Source organism: Myxine glutinosa, chromosome 1 (assembly GCF_964187855.1).
Source record: "Myxine glutinosa chromosome 1, kmMyxGlut1.1, whole genome shotgun sequence".
NCBI classification, from domain to species: domain Eukaryota; kingdom Metazoa; phylum Chordata; class Myxini; order Myxiniformes; family Myxinidae; genus Myxine; species Myxine glutinosa.
The window spans coordinates 406,034,488-406,054,000 of NC_136261.1; the positions used below are offsets into that span (position 1 = coordinate 406,034,488).

General features: G+C 44.9%; 1 protein-coding gene across 1 annotated transcript in view; it reads right to left on the reverse strand.

The window, feature by feature from the left end:
• LOC144894021 (uncharacterized) overlaps positions 1–17,409 on the reverse strand; it is a 64,284-nt gene extending 46,875 nt beyond the window's left edge. The window contains exons 1-4 of the mRNA XM_078785510.1: positions 16,957–17,409; positions 3,090–3,329; positions 2,837–2,926; positions 1,983–2,114 (exon numbers count right to left, since the gene is read on the reverse strand). Of these exons, the coding sequence (XP_078641636.1) occupies positions 1,983–2,114; positions 2,837–2,926; positions 3,090–3,329; positions 16,957–17,409 (915 nt within the window). The remainder of the gene's footprint in view (positions 1–1,982; positions 2,115–2,836; positions 2,927–3,089; positions 3,330–16,956) is intronic.
• Between the last annotated feature and the right edge of the window lie 2,104 nt (positions 17,410–19,513).

Genomic DNA, 19,513 nt, shown 5'->3' on the forward strand with positions numbered 1-19,513 from the left:
CTTTAATTTAACGCCTTATCCTAAAAATCTGTAATTGCATGCACATGATCTCTGACCCATTTGTATTGAAATATTAAATTTATGACATCATACGTCACAGGGTTTGGCAGCCATATTGGATGGAAGGAGAATATAAAATAATTATATCTCTGAAACTGCTTACCTCATTGATGCAAAAATTTTTAAATGCCAACAACATTGTTGAGTATAGTTTTAAAATGATGATGTCATAGGTCACGTGGTTTGGCAGCTATATTGGATAGAAAAATGAACCTTTTCCAATCGACACAAAACATGATCCCCTACCCATGCAAATGCAGAGTGTACATTTTTAATGTCATATGTCACTGGTTTGGCAGCCGTATAAGCTTGAAAGCCGATATTTAAAAAACAAAACTCTTCTCCGAAACCGCATCACCGATCGATGTGAAACTTGTCCTGTGGTGAAAATGTGATACTTCAAAACAGCTGAAGGGATTTAAACCAAACTTGTTTATTTTTAGAACAGTGAACGAGGGCATTTACCCATTGCCACGGGCAGGGACTACGCGGAGGCATATTGGCGACACAGTCGCATTGCTCTAGTTTCTTTCCAGGATTGAGGTTCATGAAAGTGAGGCCGCAGAGACGAGGCCATCTTAGATATCCCAACACTTTCCCTGTTGCCCTCCCAACATCAAAGCTGAACACTCACATCCATTGTGGGCTGGCATGATGGCCTAGACATACGAGGTGTGTTCAAAAAGTATCCGACCTTTGTTCATAAAAAATACTCGTATCCAGATACAACAAACTTACACTAATCTCCTTCACGGATCCAATGCTGACGCCCACCTCGTCTGCAAGTTCTCTGATCGTGATTCGACGATCCTGCATCACCAGGGTCCTCAATTGGTCAATGACGATCTCATTTCGGGATGTTGAGGGCCTACCCGAACGTGCTTCACTCTCCACTGATGTGCGGCCATCTTTGAAGCGGTTGTACCACTCCTTTATCTGTGTGGTGCTCATTGCTTCGTCCCCGAAGGCCTGTTGAATCTTGCGGATCGTTTCCACTTGGGAATCGCCAAGCTTTACACAAAATTTGATGCAGTAGCGTTGTTCAAGTTTTTCCGTCATTTTGTCAAAAACGAAAATCCGACGTTTCTCACTTACACTTCCTCACTCATCGGCGGTCTGCCGTCGAATGACAGCTTCTGCAGGTGGGAAAAAATTCACGCGTGCGCATTAGGATCGCCTACATACGTGCACCAATCAACGCCTCCCTAGCTTCATTTGTTTACGCACGACAAATTAAGGTCGCATACTTTTTGAACACACCTCGTACATACACTCGCCTCTGAGCTGTCTTGCCTGGGTTTGAATCTCGGCGCAAGTAAAAAAAACTGTTTTCCAAGTATTTCACAGACAGGTTAATTCATCAGTGTACGTGTCATTCTTTGGATGGATGTTAAACTGGATGTCCTGCTTGCCAATATTATAGATGCCACGGTGTCCTTCACAAAGAGTAGGTGAGCTCTTGTCAGCACTTTGAACAAATTACTAATTCCTGCTCTAACCTACAGGGGGGCACAGCACCAGCGGCACAGGTGCACCCTGACCCGCTCACCCCCAAGCAATGATGCAAATCAGCAGCCTCATGCTGCATACAAAATTAAATGAACTCCATTCTTTCATCCCCCTCTATCTCTTGCCTGTGGACCCATATTCTCAAGGGTGTGGTCTCTTGTCTTCCATCTGGCACACGCAAGTCTGCCTGCCCACCACCAACGAATGGTCTCCCATGGCTTGAGCTTTACTACAATCACCGAAACCTTGTATGCCTTTCACCTGTAACGCTTCTCTTGGTGCATCTATGCATTCTTCTCTCTTTCTTCCCTCCGACGCATTTTCTCTCTGTTGACCTTCATGCCCTTTTGATCCTTCAAAAAAAACTTTTTTTAAAAATAAAAAAGAGAAATAGTTTGTGTCGTTAAAGATACCTGATTCTTTCGGATATCAACTTTGATCTTCGATTGAAGAACCTTTTTTTCATACTTGGCCTTTGGTCTTCCAGGGAGTTTTTCAATATCTTTGCAGAAACATCTGCCATCAGTTTGTGTGCCAACAGTCTTCTGCAATGAGAAAAATGAAAACGAAAAGTCGGGCATTGCTACATTTATGTGTACACTTGCAGGTCCCCAAGGAAGTCCCACAAAATGCAAAATGTAACTTCAACAATATTTTGCAAAGAATAGTTGCTTGATTAAATCAACTCCTTCCCCCACCCCAAATCCAAGTCCTCAATTCTCACCCCTCACACCTCCAACCTCAAATCTTCAACTCTGCTCCCTCCCTCCCCCCCTCAACAGCAAGTCCTCAATTATCCCAACCCCCCAATCCCAGGTCCTCAACCCCCTCCCAACCCTAAGTCCTCAACTGATCCCTCAACCCCTTCGCAACCCTAAGTTCTCAGCCTACCCTTGACTTCAAGTTCTTAACCCCCCTCCCCACCCCAATTCCCCAAATGCCCTACACCCCCTACAACCCAATTCTTCAAAACCCCTCCCCACCCCGTCTTCAAATGCCCTCCCCATTCCAAGTCTTCAAGCTCCCCCCACCCAAAGTCATCAACCACTCCCCTCTCCACATGTTAATAAATCATCCAAATCGATTATCTTCTTCGCGAAGCAAACAATATCAAAATTAAATAATAATGAAGCGATGCTTGATTCACAATCTCGCGAGATTCCATCATCTCACGATATGTGATGGAGGGACAGACAGACAGACTGACAAGCGTATCATACTGATTCCTGACTTTCACTTTGCATGGAAAAGTCTTTCCACACATTACCATGATTGGCTTTTCTGGGGTGTAATGTATCGGAAAATCTGGCATCCCATTGGCATGACCAGCAGGAAGTTCATAATATGAATGATCCATCTAAAAAAAAAAGGACAAAAAAGCCACCATTCGACAAGCACCAAATTATTCTCAACATTAACAATTTAACCCAATTCTTCAAATCTTTTTGTTTATTCAGAGTTCAAGGTAAATTGTAAGACAATAAATCAAACAAGTCGCCAGCCAATCAAAGCAGGCTTACCTGCATTGGAGAATGGGTGATCCGGCTTGCTCCAAAATGTGCATCAATGGTTTGCTTTATTTGTTTTGAATCATCACTGATGGTCAGATTCTCTGCAATCTCAAGGGAGGACCAAATGTCGTCGATAAGCATCGGCAAGTTGAGACTCATCCTGAGTTGTTTATCATGGCTGGACTTGGACTGGAGAGCGGTCTCTTCCACTTTCCCATGCTTAAGCCGGACTCTAGAAAACGTTTTACGCTGCAAGAAACAAACAAAATCAGGATGATTAATAGGACACAGTGAAAAACACAATTATTTAACTTAGTGAAGAAGAAGAAGAGAAGATGAACGGGTTTGCGGTTGTGGAATGGGCCTCTGACTAATGCAGTCAAATGTTGCCTGCTGCAGACTAATACAGTCATGTGATGCCTGTTGCAGACCAATACAGTCATATGTTGCCTGTTGCAGACTAATACAGTCATATGTTGCCTGTTTCAGACCAATACAGTCATATGTTGCCTGTTGCAGACCAATACAGTCATATGTTGCCTGCTGCAGACCAATACAGTCTTATGTTGCCTGTTGCAGACTAATACAGTAATATGTTGCCTGCTGCAGCCTACTACAGTCATATGTTGCCTATTGCAGACCAATACAGTCATATGTGCGTGTTGCAGACCAATACAGTCATATGTTGCCTGCTGCAGACTAATACAGTCATATGTTGCCTGTTGCAGATTAATACAGTCATATGTTGCCTGTTGCAGACCAATACAGTCACATGTTGCCTGTTGCAGACCAATACAGTCATATGTTGCCTGTTGCAGACCAATACAGTCATATGTTGCCTGCTGCAGACTAATACAGTCATATGTTGTCTGTTGCAGACTACTAAAGTCATATGTTGCCTGTTGCAGACTAATAGTTGTATGTTGCCTGTTGCAGACTAATACAGTCATATGTTGCCTGTTGCAGACTACTACAGTCATATGTTGCCTGTTGCAGACTAATAGTCATATGCTGCCTGTTGCAGACAAATACAGTCATATGTTGCCTGTTGCAGACTAATACAGTCATATGTTGCCTGTTGCAGACTAATACATTCATATGTTGCCTGTTGCAGACTAATACAGTCATATGTTACATGTTGCAGACTAATACAGTCATATGTTGCCTGTTGCAGACTAATAGTCATATGTTGCCTGTTGCAGACAAATACAGTCATATGTTGCCTGTTGCAGACAAATAGTCATATGTTCCCTGTTGCAGACAAATGCAGTTATATGCTCCCTGTTGCAGACAAATACAGTCATATGTTGCCTGTTGTAGACAAATGCAGTCATATGTTGCTTGTTGCAGACAAATACAGTCATATGTTGCCTGTTGCAGACTAATACAGCAATACCCCGGCCTACGTCATTAATTGGTTCCATAAGCCGTGACATAACTCGGTTTTTGACGTAAACCAGGCGTAATGCCTTAAAATGAAGACAAACACCGTAAAACTAGAGTAAACAACTCGCGAAAGCATATAACTATCGCTAAACCTTAAAGAACACTAAAAACACATTTTAGTCATATTTTTTAATGAGTAATGAACACAATTAATAAATGAATTTGTAAAGAATAATAAAAAAAATTAATAAAATTATGTTATTCACTTTAAACTTGGCTTCGCCCTGAATCTTGACGTTGTGCAAGCTGAAGCGCCGTTTAAAGCGTGCAAACCATCCAGAGCTTGCAACGAAGGTTGTGTCTTTATCCTCCGGGTACTTCTTCAGAAGATCCTGGAACAAAGACTTTGCCTTCTCCTGTATCAGCAGCTGGCTCGTTGGTATGCGTTCATGGGTCTGGCGTTCGATCCACACCGAAAGGAGTCTCTCCATCTCATCGAAAATCTGACCCCTCTTCAGATTCATGACAGCAGTCTTTGCCGACGGTGCTTTTTCAGTGACGTATGCAAGAATACGTTCCCTATCATGAATGATGGTCGATACCGTGGACCGTGGCAGCCCTAAGGCATGCGCTATCACCGACACTTTTTCACCCTTTTCATACCTTTTAATCAGATTTAACTTATCTTCCATCGTAACCACATTACGCTTGGAAACACGAGCACTATCCTTCTTAGGACCCATGGCTAACACAGACACAGTAAAGGAATAATCACAAAAATAACAGCGAAAGGCAAAGCAAGCACGCGACCGCAGCACAGGACAAAATGCATATGGCGTCGCCTTTGTTTTGAATGAGAACCAACAGCTTCGCATACGTACAGTAGTATACTGTACGTACATTTAAAAAAAAAAATTTATGTGCTTTTTATTGTATTTTAAATTGTTTTTTAGCTTCTTTCATTGTTAATTTTTATGTACTATTTTATTTATTTTAAATATATTTTTAAGGAAAAATTACTTTTTTTCACGTCCTCCTATTATGATGGAGGAGTGACGTAAAGTCGCACATAATGACGTTCGCTGAACTGAAATTTACTCCGGAAGAGTGGCGTAAAGTCGGATTTGACATAGGTCGAAATGGCGTAAAACGGGGTATTGCTGTATAGTCATATGTTTCCTGGTGCACACTAATACAGTCATATGTTCACTGTTGCAGATAATAGTCATACCGTAAAACTTCGACTATAACGCACACTTTTTTTTACCCAAAAAATCTTTTTAACGTTAGAGGTGCGTACTATACATAGGTCTAATTTTTTGTAAGCTTTTTTTCAGATTGAAACGATCGTCGAGGACGTCTTCGAAAACGGAAGAGGCAATACTCAAATAACAACAACAAAGAATAGCTAAATGTTTAATATAGAATACAGACTCTCCTCGAGTTATGACGGGGCTACGTTCCGACAAGCAGGTCGCAAGTCGAAGTCGTCGTAAGTCGAATCACTCCTCATGGACTTATTATATACAAAGCAGAAATACCCGGCGTTGCCGGGCAGGGGAGGGGGAGGTGAAGGGGGGGGAAGGGGGAGGGGAGAGGGGGAAGGGGAGTGGAGGGAGGGGAAAGGGAGGGGAGGGGGAATGGGGGGGGGAAGGGGGGAAGTGGAGGGGGAGATAGGGGAGGGGGAGATAGGGGAGGGGGAGAGGGGGGGAGGGGAGGCAGGAGAGGGGGGAAGGAGAGGGGAGAGTGGAGAGAGGAGAGGGGGGAGGGGAAGGGAGGGGAGGAGGCAGGAGAGGAAGGGGGTTCATATATATGCTGGTGGGTGAATGCGGCTCACGTTTCTGAGTTAAGTGTGATGCCGATCAGGAAGAAGAAGAAGCCATACTACCAAATTCGTACACTTCCGGAATTGTTTGATTTATTTGTATTCAAATGTCTGGTGATTGTTTTGTATTTATTTATGCGAATGTGTACTTCTATATATACAACTGTCATTAATTTTAAAAGGCTTAGGCACTATCGAGCGAATTTTTTTTAACTCCAAAAAAATGATCTTTTCTTTTTTCATTCTTTTTTTCTTGCCTCATAACACTCCCAGGCACTGACTGATGAACACCTGAAAGTTTGACGTAGATCCGTTCAGCCATCTCTGAGAAAAATGGCGACACAGACCAACATCTCTCTTACATAGTGGATTACTTATTACATATTTTGGGTCTTTGCGCTAGCACCCTCTCCACTCACTCTGACGTTGTGAAGATTGAATCTTCTTTTGAAACGTTGGAACCAGCCGTGGCTGGCGGTGAACGTTTCGGAGTAATCCTCTCCCCCACGCTCCTTTAGGGTCTCAAAGATGCTCCGAGCCTTCGCCTGGATCATCAGCAAACTTAGCGGCACACGTTTCTGCAGCTGGTCCTCCATCCACGTCATCAACATCTTCTCCATTTCATGGATAGGCCCTCGTCGCTTCTTGGTGATGATGGTAGCTCCCATGGGGGCCGATCCCTTCACAGCTTCTCTGATGCGGTGTTTATCCTTCAAGATGGTGGACACCGTCGAATGTGAGAGGCCTAAGTCACGTGAGATGGCGGCCACGTTTTTACCGTTCTCGAGCTGCATGATTATTTTCATCTTTAACCCGAGGTCGATCGCCTTCCTCTTCTTTTTCTCCGATCCATCAGTGGATGCACTCTTCCTCTTGCTCGACATGATGATGGCAGTACGGTACACGCACACTTATAGGCGATGGAGCGTAAGGGATGTTGTCAGCGCAAGCCACAAGAAGCAACTGAGTCGTAACTCGAGGAGAGTCTGTATTTAATCTGCAAGTTCACAATCATGAAGTAAGTAAACCAGTGTTCTATTAATTGTTGATTTTAATGTCTGGTAAGTTTGAAAATTATCTTCTTATTATAATAGAGCAAACGTATATGGTTATGTATGTTTGTTTGAATGTATGCTTAAATGCGACCAAAACGTCTTCTTCTTCAAATAAAATGAACACCCTCTGAATTACGTTTGGACTGCTGAGACCCGTCAGACCTTTGACGACCCTTTAAGTCCCCTAAGACCCTGAAGACAACCAAGACCCCTGAAGACCCAAAATAACCTTAAAGACCCAAAAGACCCAGAAGACCCAAAACACCCCGAAGACCCAAAAGACCCCAAAATACCCAGAAGACCCAAAACACCCCGAAGACCCAAAACACCCCGAAGACCCAAAACACCCCGAAGACCCAAAACACCCCGAAGACCCAAAACACCCCGAAGACCCAAAACACCCCGAAGACCCAAAACACCCCAAAGACCCAAAACACCCCAAAGACCCAAAACACCCCAAAGACCCAAAACACCCCAAAGACCCGAAACACCCCAAAGACCCAAAACACCCCAAAGACCCAAAACACCCCAAAGACCCAAAACACCCCAAAGACCCAAAACACCGCAAAGACCCAAAACACCCCAAAGACCCAAAACACCGCAAAGACCCAAAACACCCCAAAGACCCAAAACACCCCAAAGACCCAAATGCATTGAAGTCCCAAAACACCCCGAAGACCCAAAACACCCGGAAGACCCAAAACACCCCGAAGACCCAAAACACCCCGAAGACCCAAAACACCCCGAAGACCCAAAACACCCCGAAGACCCAAAACACCCCGAAGACCCAAATGCATCGAAGACCCAAAACGCCCCGAAGACCCAAAACACCCCGAAGACCTAAAACACCCCGAAGACCCAAAACACCCCGAAGACCCAAAACACCCCGAAGACCCAAAACACCCCGAAGACCAAAAACACCCCGAAGACCCAAAACACCCCGAAGACCCAAAACACCCCGAAGACCCAAAACACCCCGAAGACCCAAAACACCCCGAAGACCCAAAACACCCCGAAGACCCAAAACACCCCGAAGACCAAAAACACCCCGAAGAACCAAAACACCCCGAAGACCCAAAACACCCCGAAGACCCAAAACACCCCGAAGACCCAAAACACCCCGAAGACCCAAAACACCCCGAAGACCCAAAACACCCCGAAGACCCAAAACACCCCAAAGACCCAAAACACCCCAAAGACCCAAAACACCCCAAAGACCCAAATGCATCGAAGTCCAAAAACACCCCAAAGACCCAAAACACCCAGAAGACCCAAAACACCCCAAAGACCCAAAACACCCCAATGACCCAAAACACCCCAAATTCCCAAAAGACATGGAAGACCCAAGAGACACGGAAGACCCAAAAGACACGGAAGACCCAAATGACACGGAAGACCCAAAAGACACGGAAGACCCAAAAGACACGGAAGACCCAAAAGACACAGAAGACCTAAAACACCCCAAAGACCTAAAATGCCCAGAGGATCCAAAAGACCCTGAAGACCCAAATGGCGCCAAAGTCCCAAAACACTCCGGAGACCCAAAATACCCCAAAGACCCAAAATACTCCGAAGACCCAAAACACCCCCAAAGACCCCCAAAAAACCCTTAAAGACCCAGAGGAACCAAAATACCCTTAAGACCCAAAATACCCTTAAGACCCAAAAGCCCTTGAAGACACCAAAGACCCCAAAGACCCAAAACACCCCAAAGACCCAAAATACCCTTAAAGGCCCACATGATCCAAAAGACCCAGAAGACCCAAAACACCCTGAAGACCCAAAACACCTTGAAGACCCAAAACACCCTGAAGACCCAAAAACACCCTAAAGACCCTTAAAGACCCAGAGGAACCAAAAGAGCCTTAAGATACAAAAGCCCCTGAAGAGACCAAAGACCCAAAATAGCCTGAAGACCCAAACGACCCTAAAGACACCAAAGACCTTTAAGACCCAAAAGACCCTTAAATACCCGAAATAACCTAAATACCCCCAAAGACCCTTAAATACCCAGAGGAAACAAAACACCCTTAAGACCCAAAAGCCCCTGAAGACACCGAAGACCCAAAACACCCCAAAGACCCAAAATATCCTTTAGGGCCCATAGGATCCAAAAGACCCAAATGGCCCTGACGACCCAAAACACCATGAAGACCCAAAAGACAACGAAATGGTCAAAGATGCCGATCCCTCTGAAACGACGTGCGGTGAGGCGCGAGGAGCGCGCCGAGTCACGCTAGTTCTACGAATGAAAAAAATTATACCGGTAATTGAATGGACGTTGGAATGGACTTCTGCGCGATCGTTGTTCGACGCCGGACGGAGAGACTGTGCCGCTTCATAAAACGATCTCCCCATCCACGTGACGCCTTGAAGGTGACCATGTTTGGCATGGTCTTAGCAAGCATGACGGCTTTCACACGCACCTCCGAAATGGTGATGCCACCGCCTTGTTGCCGACGATCTGTGACCCAATCGAGCAGTTTGGCCTCTAGCTCGGGATGGGCGGCCGCATGACCCCGTTCGGCCATTTTGCTTCGTCGGAGCGACTGCAGACGCTCCTTCTGTCGTCTCCATAGTCTGATGTTCACCTCAGATATTCCATCGAATTCCCGCCCCGCAGCTCTGTTGCCGTGATCTTCAGCATATCCAACAATGTTTAGTTTTTGAGCCGCAGTGTATGATCGTCGTCGAGAACTCATGGATATCAGCAACTTGTGTACCACGTGATTGTCGTCCGACAATAGGCCATGGGTTGCTTCGTTGGATTGCTATCCGACTTCCGCCGTTTATTACCTCCGCCACCAAAGGTGGATGGAGGCTATGTTTTCATCCCTGTCTGTTTGTCCGTTTGTTACTTGCAAAATCGAAGATTTTTCAATTTTATATTGGTCGGTTGCGTTTGTTTATTCTGTCTGTCTGTCACCAGCCTACAGGTCATAATTCTAAACCGATCGTCACGAAACGTCACCAAGTTGTAGAGGTCGTCACAACTGAGAAGCCAATGGATTTTGAGGGCAAAGGTCAAAGGTCATCTGGAGGTCAAATTTCTAAAATCGCCATTTTTAATCCGATTGACTTGAAAATTGAACAGCATTTGCACATTTTGTCACTAAATTGGAAAAACCAACTATTTTTGAGGTCAAAAGGTCAACTCGAGAAAAACTTCCAAAATCATAAATTTTCATCTGACAAATCGTCAATCTTCGTCCAATTGACTTGGAAAAGGAACAGCATTTACATAGTGCCTCACTGAATTGGGAAAATATTTGAGGTCAAAAGGTCAAAGGTCAACTCAAGGTGACACTTCTAAAATCATAAATTTTCATTTGAAAAATCATCACTTTTCATCCGATTGACTTGAAAATAGAGAAGCATTTGCATATCGAGTCACCAAATAGGGAAACCGACTATTCCTGAGGTCAAAAGGTCAAAGGTCAACTCAAGGTGAAACTTCCAATTTCATCAATTTTCATCTGAAAAACCATCAATTTTCATCTGACTGACTTGAAAATTTAACAGCATTTGCATAGCGCCTCACTGAATTGGGAAACAAACAAATTGAGGTCAAAAGGTCAAAGGTCAACTCAAGGTGACACTTCACTTTTCATCCTATTAACCCGAGCTTTGATCGAGAAAGTCAATTTTAATCTGGATGAAATGGACAATTTGATGGATCAATGGCATCCTTTTTTTTAGGGGGGCAGGGAGGGTGGGCGGGTGGATTTTCCCAGATTTTCCATGACGTCTTCTTGTTTGTTTGTGAACAAAATATCTCAAGAAGTTATGGATGGATTCAGACGAAATTTGGCAGAGATGTAGCGTAAGTCACAATAACGAAATGATTAGATTTTGGTGAAGATCCGGATTCGGATCCGGCTACTAGAATTTTTAAAAGTGATTCTTCACCATTGGGAGATGGGGCCAAAAACGATACATAGCAGGATATCTCAAAAAGTTAAGGACGGATTTGGACGAAACCTGGTGGACCGCTTGGGTGTGTGACAAGGAATAATCGATTCGATTTTGGTGAAGATCTGAATATGGATTCGGATATGAGAATTTTTTTTTTTTTAAGTGATTCTTCACCATTGAGTGTTATGGCCAATCAGGTGGAGGTATGCTCTCTACTGAGTGCTGTTCTAGCTTAATATTCGCTGCTATGTTTAAACTTTGCACTTTGCGGGTGTGCGTTATGCACAGCGGCGCATTATAGTCGAAGTTTTATGGTATGTTGCCTGTTGCAGACGAATACAGTCAGTCATATGTTGCCTGTTCCAGATTAATAGTCAGTCAGTCATATGTTGCCTGTTGCAGACTAATAGTCAGTCAGTCATATGTTGCCTGTTGCAGACCAATAGTCAGTCAGTCAGTCAGTCAGTCATATGTTGCCTGTTGCAGACTAATGCAGTCATATGTTGCCTGTTGCAGACCAATAGTCGGTCAGTCATATGTTGCCTGTTGCAGACCAAGAGTCATATGTTGCCTGTTGCAGATTAAGACAGTCATATGTTGTCTATTGCAGACTAATACAGTCATATGTTGTCTATTGCAGACTAATACAGTCATATGATGCCTGTTGCAGACTAATACAATCACATGTTGCCTGTTGCAGACTAATGCAGTCACATGTTGCCTGTTGCAGACTAATACAGTCATATGGTGCCTGTTGCAGACTAATACAGTTATATGTTGCCTGTTGCAGACTAATAGTCACATGTTGCCTGTTGCAGACTAATACAGTCATATGTTGCCTGTTGCAGACTAATAGTCACATGTTGCCTGTTGCAGACTAATACAGTCACATGTTGCCTGTTGCAGACGAATCTTATTATTATTATTATTTTTTGGACACAGAATCGAGGCTCGTGTAAGAGCTAACACATTGAACATGAAAACATGCACAGACACATAAAACATACAATGAAGGTAGCGGGAGACAAGAGGGGAAGAGAGGGAAACACACAAGCACAACAACAGAAGAGAACAGGGATGTCGGTAGATCTGTGGAAGGGGGAGAGCTGGGGAGGAGGGAGAGGTACACAGTATAAAGCAAATGAACACTTCTAGGAATTTCAGGAAAGAAGTGAAGGATTAAAAGAGGCGGATTTGGGGTGTTTAACGGCGGTAGAAAAGACCAAGTTTTTGGATGGGGAAGATAAGAGATGGTGAACAGCTGTTTTAAAGACTTGGAGGGAGGAGAGGGATTGAAGAGAGTGTGAGAGTTTGTTCCAGAGGGGGGAGAGAAGAGGAATGAAGGAGTGAAGGTGAGCAAAGAGTCTTGGTTTTGGCAGTTTTCTTAACACACACACACGATTCCATGACACACATCTAGACAGACAGACACACACACACACACACACACACACACACACACACACACACACACACACACACACACCTGGACAGACACACACATATAAACACATCTTGTGCGTCCTGCAGGAATATTTGGGGGACAGAGCACAGACAGAACAGGCGGAGCAAGGCCGGAGAGGAGTCGGTAGAAGACAGAAACACCACCTATCAGCAAAGGTCGTTTCTGGTTTTGCCAGAAAATCCTGGCTGCGGTGAGAGAGAAAGGCCCTCAGAATCGGCTTCATCGTGGGAGATTCCAATGATTCTGAATGCTTTGGTTTCAACCGCATGAAGCCGAGCTAGGTGTGAGGCAGGAGCACCAGCCCAGAGGGGAGAGCAATATTCCATTGAGCTGCGGATGAAAGCTTTGTATGTGGTGAGGAGCTCAGAAGTGCCCAGAAAGGACTTCGCACGATGGAGGATGCCCAGTCGGCGACTTGCTTTGGAGGCCAGCTTGGAAATGTGGTTTTCCCAGGAAAGATCATGGCAGATAGTGAGACCCAAAATCTTGAGTGACAGAACTTCTTCAAGAGGATTGTTTAGAAAGTAGATGGGAGGGTTGTCCGGTCGGTCTTTTCGGAGAGACAACGTGAGAGTGTGAGATTTGTCAGGATTGAAAGACATGTTCCACTTGTTTGACCAATTTGTGATATTGTGCAGGTCTGCAGAGAGTCTGCCAAGAGGCTGCAGACTGTCGATCTGATGGTTGAGGAATGGAGCGGCAGAGAGTGGAGTTATCAGCAAAGTGATAGAGAGGATTTTCCATAGAGTCAGAGAGATCATTGATGAAGACCAGAAAAACACAGGGCCCAGAACACTGCATTGAAGAACTCCAGCCTGAAGAGGAAGGGGAGAAGAGAGAATTCAATTCAGGGCCACACATTAACTGTGACCAGAAAGGAAGTCTGCAAGCCATGCCTGGAGGTTTCCATGGATACCATACAAGCAGAGTTTGTTGAGCAGAGCGGGTGCCAGACCGTATCGAAGGCACGGGATATGTCAAGGGAGACAGTTCTGATTTCCTGTTTGGCATTGAGGACCTCCATCCATTGTTGAGACAGCAGAAGCAGCATGCCCTGAGTAGAATGACCTGGTCTGAATCCAAATTGATGATCCGAGATCAAGCCATTGGAGAAGAGGAAGGATTTGATGTCAGAAGCGATGATCGATTCCATGACCTTGCTGATTATTGGGAGCAGGCTGATTGGTCTGTAGTTGCAGGAGTCCAGGAGCAGCTGGGTTCGACTGGGTAAGGTGGGTACAGAATGTGATGGGTTTGGGACACAATATTCTGAGGCAAACACAGAGTTGAGGCATTCGGCTTTGTCATGTGCGGTGTCGGCTGTGTATCCATTTGAGATAGGGGAGGGGATGGATGGGGAACAAACACCAGAAACAGATTTGACCAGACGTCACCAGGATTTGGAGGAGGGAGACCGGATTGAGAGTTCAGTTTTGAGAGTAGAGAGATAGTACCTCTTGGCTCTCCTGAGGGTAGACACACACTTTTTCCGAGCTTTGTAAAAGGAACTGAGATTGCCTTCAGTTGGATTAGCCTTCCAAGAGGCAAAGCAAGTTGTTTCAGGGCAACTGCCTCACCACAAGATTCCGTTAACCATGGACGGGAGGAAGGGTATGACAACTAAAGACAAGATGGGATAAATCTGTGCATGAGAGAGAGCAGTTTACTTTGGAAGAATTCCCAGGAAGAGTTGATGTCAGAGGCAGTAGAGATGGGAGACCAGTCCAGATGATTGACGGCTGCTTGAAGACCGCGCCAGTCAGCCTGAGTGAAATGCCAGACTCGTCGGCGCTGAGGAGGCTCTCTGTGAATGGCCAGAGAGATGTCTACTTCAACAAGCAAATGACCAGAAGAACCGATTGGAGCAGAAGAAGAGCAGCAGACATTTGCAGGGAAGTTTGTCATATCCACATCTGGAAGAGAAGATACTCCATTGACTGAGATCCAGGTCGGGAAATTGACAGATTGTGTCAGTCCCAGTTAGTCGCAGAAGTCCTTTGCTGAGGTGCCATGGCTTGTGTTAGAGGAACCCACACCCAGCCAGCTGGCATGATGACAGTTGAAATCACCACATATGAGGAAGAGAGAGTTGGGATGAGTGGATAGAAGTTGGTCCATGTTGTCAGACAGCAAAATGTAAATGGAGTCATCACTCTTTGGAGGATGGTACAGAACACATATGAACAAAAGGTGGGTGCGGAGGGGAAGCCATAGCCAGAGGTACTCCTGGGGGTGGGGTGGAGTGAGGGCAGTGCAAGGAGAGTGAGGAAGATAGTTTTTGATAAGGATAGCCACCCCACCACCAGGACGAGGCTAAGGTCTATCATACCGGAGGAGGGAGTAACCAGGAAGAGATATTAAGGAATCAGAAACATCTTGAAGGAGGAAGGGGGGCCTGGGGTGCGGACAGAAAATGATGAAATACACACAAGTTTGCATGAATTACAAACCAACACAAACTAGAAACACACAGTAACACATACATAATAAAATAACGAGTGGAAATTTGACAAAGACACAAATGGGAAAATACTTCAACATTGATGACGTGGAGAGATCGGAGGACACTTCCTCTCTGTGGGAACCGGAGGCGGAAGTCCTGGACATTACACGTTTGAATAAGAATAATAACATAACTCCGTAAGTGGGTGCTTCGAGCCTTCGAGGAAATACAATATATACTTGAGTGTTACTTTGCAGGGGGGTGCGAGCGGGAGGGGGAGGGAGGAGTGGGGAGGGGGATGGAGGAGTGGGTGGGTGAGGGAGGAGTGGGGTGGGGGAGGAGGCAAAGTGCGGGATGCGGAACCTGGACATGGACACACACACATGGACACATACACACACAAACACACATGGACACACACACACACACACACACACACACACACACACACACACACACACACACACACACACACACTCGTACCCTCTTCTGAACTTTTTTAGAAGCTTCTGCTTGTAGTTTCTGGGAGCTGATCGCTTTAGCAAACCCTTTAATTCTGGTCGGGATGGCGCTGCGTTTCAGCATTTTAAATCTCTTGATACCAAACAGGGAGTGGAGTCCAAATTCGAAGGCGTCTTCCTCGAAGTGAGCGCTGCATATCACGCTGGTTTCAGAAGGTCTCTGCCATCGCGCCCTCGTCAGCTTCACCTTGGCCGTCCATTTGCGCCGTAACGCAGGATCCTTCGGAAACGAGTGAAGGCTAACTCCATCTTTGGTCGTGTTACTACAACCAACAATGATACACCGACTCGGCATGTTGAATTGATGCCACACGTTGAATTGATTTGTGGTCGATGAATTAACGTTCGCGAAGTGGCGGCTACATGTTTGGAAACGCACGTGGTGCGACACACGCGCGCGGGTAACCCGCTGACGGACCGGTGCCGGCATTCCGGCGGTGACGCAATCAGGTCACGTGACGTGCCGACACGAGGCACAGAAACAAATAAAACCAGAACGGCACTCAGTAGATACCTCCGCCTGGTTGGCCATATCACTCAATGGTGAAGCATCACTTAAAAAATTATACGACCCGGATCCGGATCCGAATCTTCACCAAAATTGAATCGATTAGTCCTCGTCACACACACAACCTGTCCACCAAGTTTCGTCTAAATCCATCCATAACTTTTTGAGATATCCTGCTATGTATCGTTTTTGTCCCTATCTCCCAATGGTGAAGAATCACTTTAAAAATTCCAGTAGCCGGATCCGAATCCGAATCTTCATCAAAATGTAATAATTTCGTCCTCGTCACATACCCTACATCTCTGCCAAATGTAGTCCGAATCCGTCCACAACTTTTTGAGATATCTTGTTCACAAACGTACAGACAGACAAACAGACAGACAGGATTGAAAACATAACCTCCATCCACCTTTGGTGGCGGAGGTAATAAATCAAATCTTTGAACTCAACAACCAAAGCACCTTGTGCGCTTGTACAAGCCCCTCCCACTGGGCGTGGCGAAATTCAACACAAACTAACACACACGGGATAGCGCGGGGAAAAATGGCCGCCCATTCAATTCAAACGTGCGCACAATCATACACTACAGAGTGACGTCATAAGCATTTGAAATGCATACGGTACTTTCCGGTGTATTAACCGGTATTTTCCAGTGTATTAACCGCACCCCTGTTTTTCACCCTCAATGTACATGTATATTGATCATTTTGTTTTCTGATCTGATCTAATACGTTTGTCCATGAACTTTGTCCGCATACCGGTATGACGCATATTTCTTGCGGATGTGTGGCCTTGGAAAGGGTCGCGGCGTCGTCGGGTAGATGTTGGGAGTCGCGTGCCAGATCATGGCGGGCCATGAACCTGTAGGCCCAGGACGAGGTGGCCGTGAAGTCCAGGACGTCGTCCTCCTCGGCCAAGCCGTTCGCCTTCGTCCTGAGAGCGAGCGTCGAGATGGCGTCACCCTCCGCTCTCTTTTCCCGGACCCAGGCGAAGAGACGCTCCTCGAGCCGAGGCCACTTCGCAGACTTTCCCCTCAGCGCCCTCTTCTTCTTCGGCATCTTCTCTATCCTTGCCTTGCTCGTTCTCCAGCGCCGGATGATGGACTCGTCCATGCCGAATCGCCTCCCGGCTTCCCGGTAGCCAAACTCTTCTGCAGACCGGCAGACGGAGAGTTTGAACGCCGCGGTGAACGAACGCCTTGACATCTTCATGGATACGTGAAGATCTGTGGACTTGACTTGCTTCGGTCAGGGTAGACAGAAAGATTATTACCAATCGTATTGATGATCGACCCACTGAGCTCAAATTAAAGTGCCTTTTACACTCCAGCGGCCTGGTGTTGGCTTAGCCGTTAGGGTGCTGGCTTGGGATCCGAGGATCCTGGGTTTGAATCCTGGTCCGATCGCAGAATTAACACCAGGGGGGTTGACTCAGCCTATCATCCTTCCGAGGTCGGCAAATTGAGTACCAGTTCACTGGTAATCCCCTGTGTGTCGCAAGAGGCGACTAACAGGGTTGGCGGCAGGAAGGGCATCCGGCCGTAAAACATTGCTTCACCGTGGTCCCATATGTGGGACCATGGTGCCCAAAAAAGGCCAACCCCTGCTCTGCAGGGAAAAATGGCCTCTAAAGATTCTTCTTCTTCTTCTTCTTATACTCCAGCAGCGGGAAAAGCAGTGTATGCCATGCCAACACGGGTCTGCATGACGCCATCGGTGACGTAAGGTTCAGAACGAGGCAGCACCCCCCACTCTCCCTAAAAAAAAAATATATATTTCTGTATCTGTGCATTAACACACCCCCAACTATTAACTTTTTTGCCGATAAAAAGCGCGGTTAATACACCGGAAAAATGCGGTAATCTTTTTTATTCTCAAACAATTTCATAATTAGAAACTATCTGAGAATGCAAAGCCCACCTGCATCCGCTTTGTATTCACATTTCTTCCGTATGCTAAACATGACGAAAAAAGCAAAAAAAAAAAACCTTTTCACCTCATAAGTAATAATAGGCTTCAGTGACCCAATATGCAAAGCCTGCTCAAATTCAAAGTCCATCGGATGAAAATTGGCAATTTTATACAACCTTGACCTTTGACCTTTTTGATTAAGAAAAAACAACAACAATCGCCTTATAGCTTTTGATTGGTGAATCAATTCAGTCACACAATATTCAAATTGCTAAAATTTCAAATCAATCCGATGAAAATAGATGAATTTTGCGTAACGCTGACCTTTGACCTTTTTACCAAATTATTAATTTGTCTCCTCCATATTATTACAATGCTTTATTGAAAATTTGATGACAAGGCACAAATACTAAATTGAAATGTCAGGTCAATTTGATGAAGATTTATGATTTTATGTGACACTGACCTTTGACTTTTTAACAAACATTAATTTGTCTTTGCATATTCTCACAATAAAGCTTTGTTGAAAACTTGATGACAAAACTCAAATGGTAAAAAAGTTACGATCCGGACACGCATGCACACAAACACGTATACAAGTACACAAGTACACACACACACACACACACACACACACACACACACACACACACACACACACACACACACGTATACAAGTGCACACACACGCATATACATGCACACACACGTATATAAGTGCACACACACACATGTACATGCACACACATAAACATGCATATACATGCACACACATAAACATGCATATACATGCACACACACGTATATACATGCACACACGCACACACACGCACACACAAACACACACACACACACACACACCTTACTGCGCGTGGGGATGGGCTAACAAGAACGAACAAGAATGACCGCCCTGTGATCACAACCTGTGACAAATCCCAATAACAGGCTGTTTGGGAAACGCACGTTTAAAGCGCTCTAAAAAAGATGAACAACGCAATTGGGAAACACACATTTAATGCTCTTTTAAAATACTGTAAATCGACACTTCTCATCCGCATGACCATAGATATAGATTAAATACATACAACGAGCCTATCTTGACGTCAGAATGACGTCACACAGTGTTCCAGCCATCCTGGCGAAGCTAGCCTTATGCTAGTAATACCATGGAGAATCGCAAAAAGTGGGTCCGGTAAAAGTGCATCAACTCTGTAACTACTCGATCCAATTCGACAATTTGCATATCATATTTATCATATTGATTCAAGAAGATTTTATTTATATTTATTTATATATATATATATATATATATATATATATATATATATATATATATATATATATATATATGTATATATATATATATGTATATGTATATATATATATATATATGTATATATATATA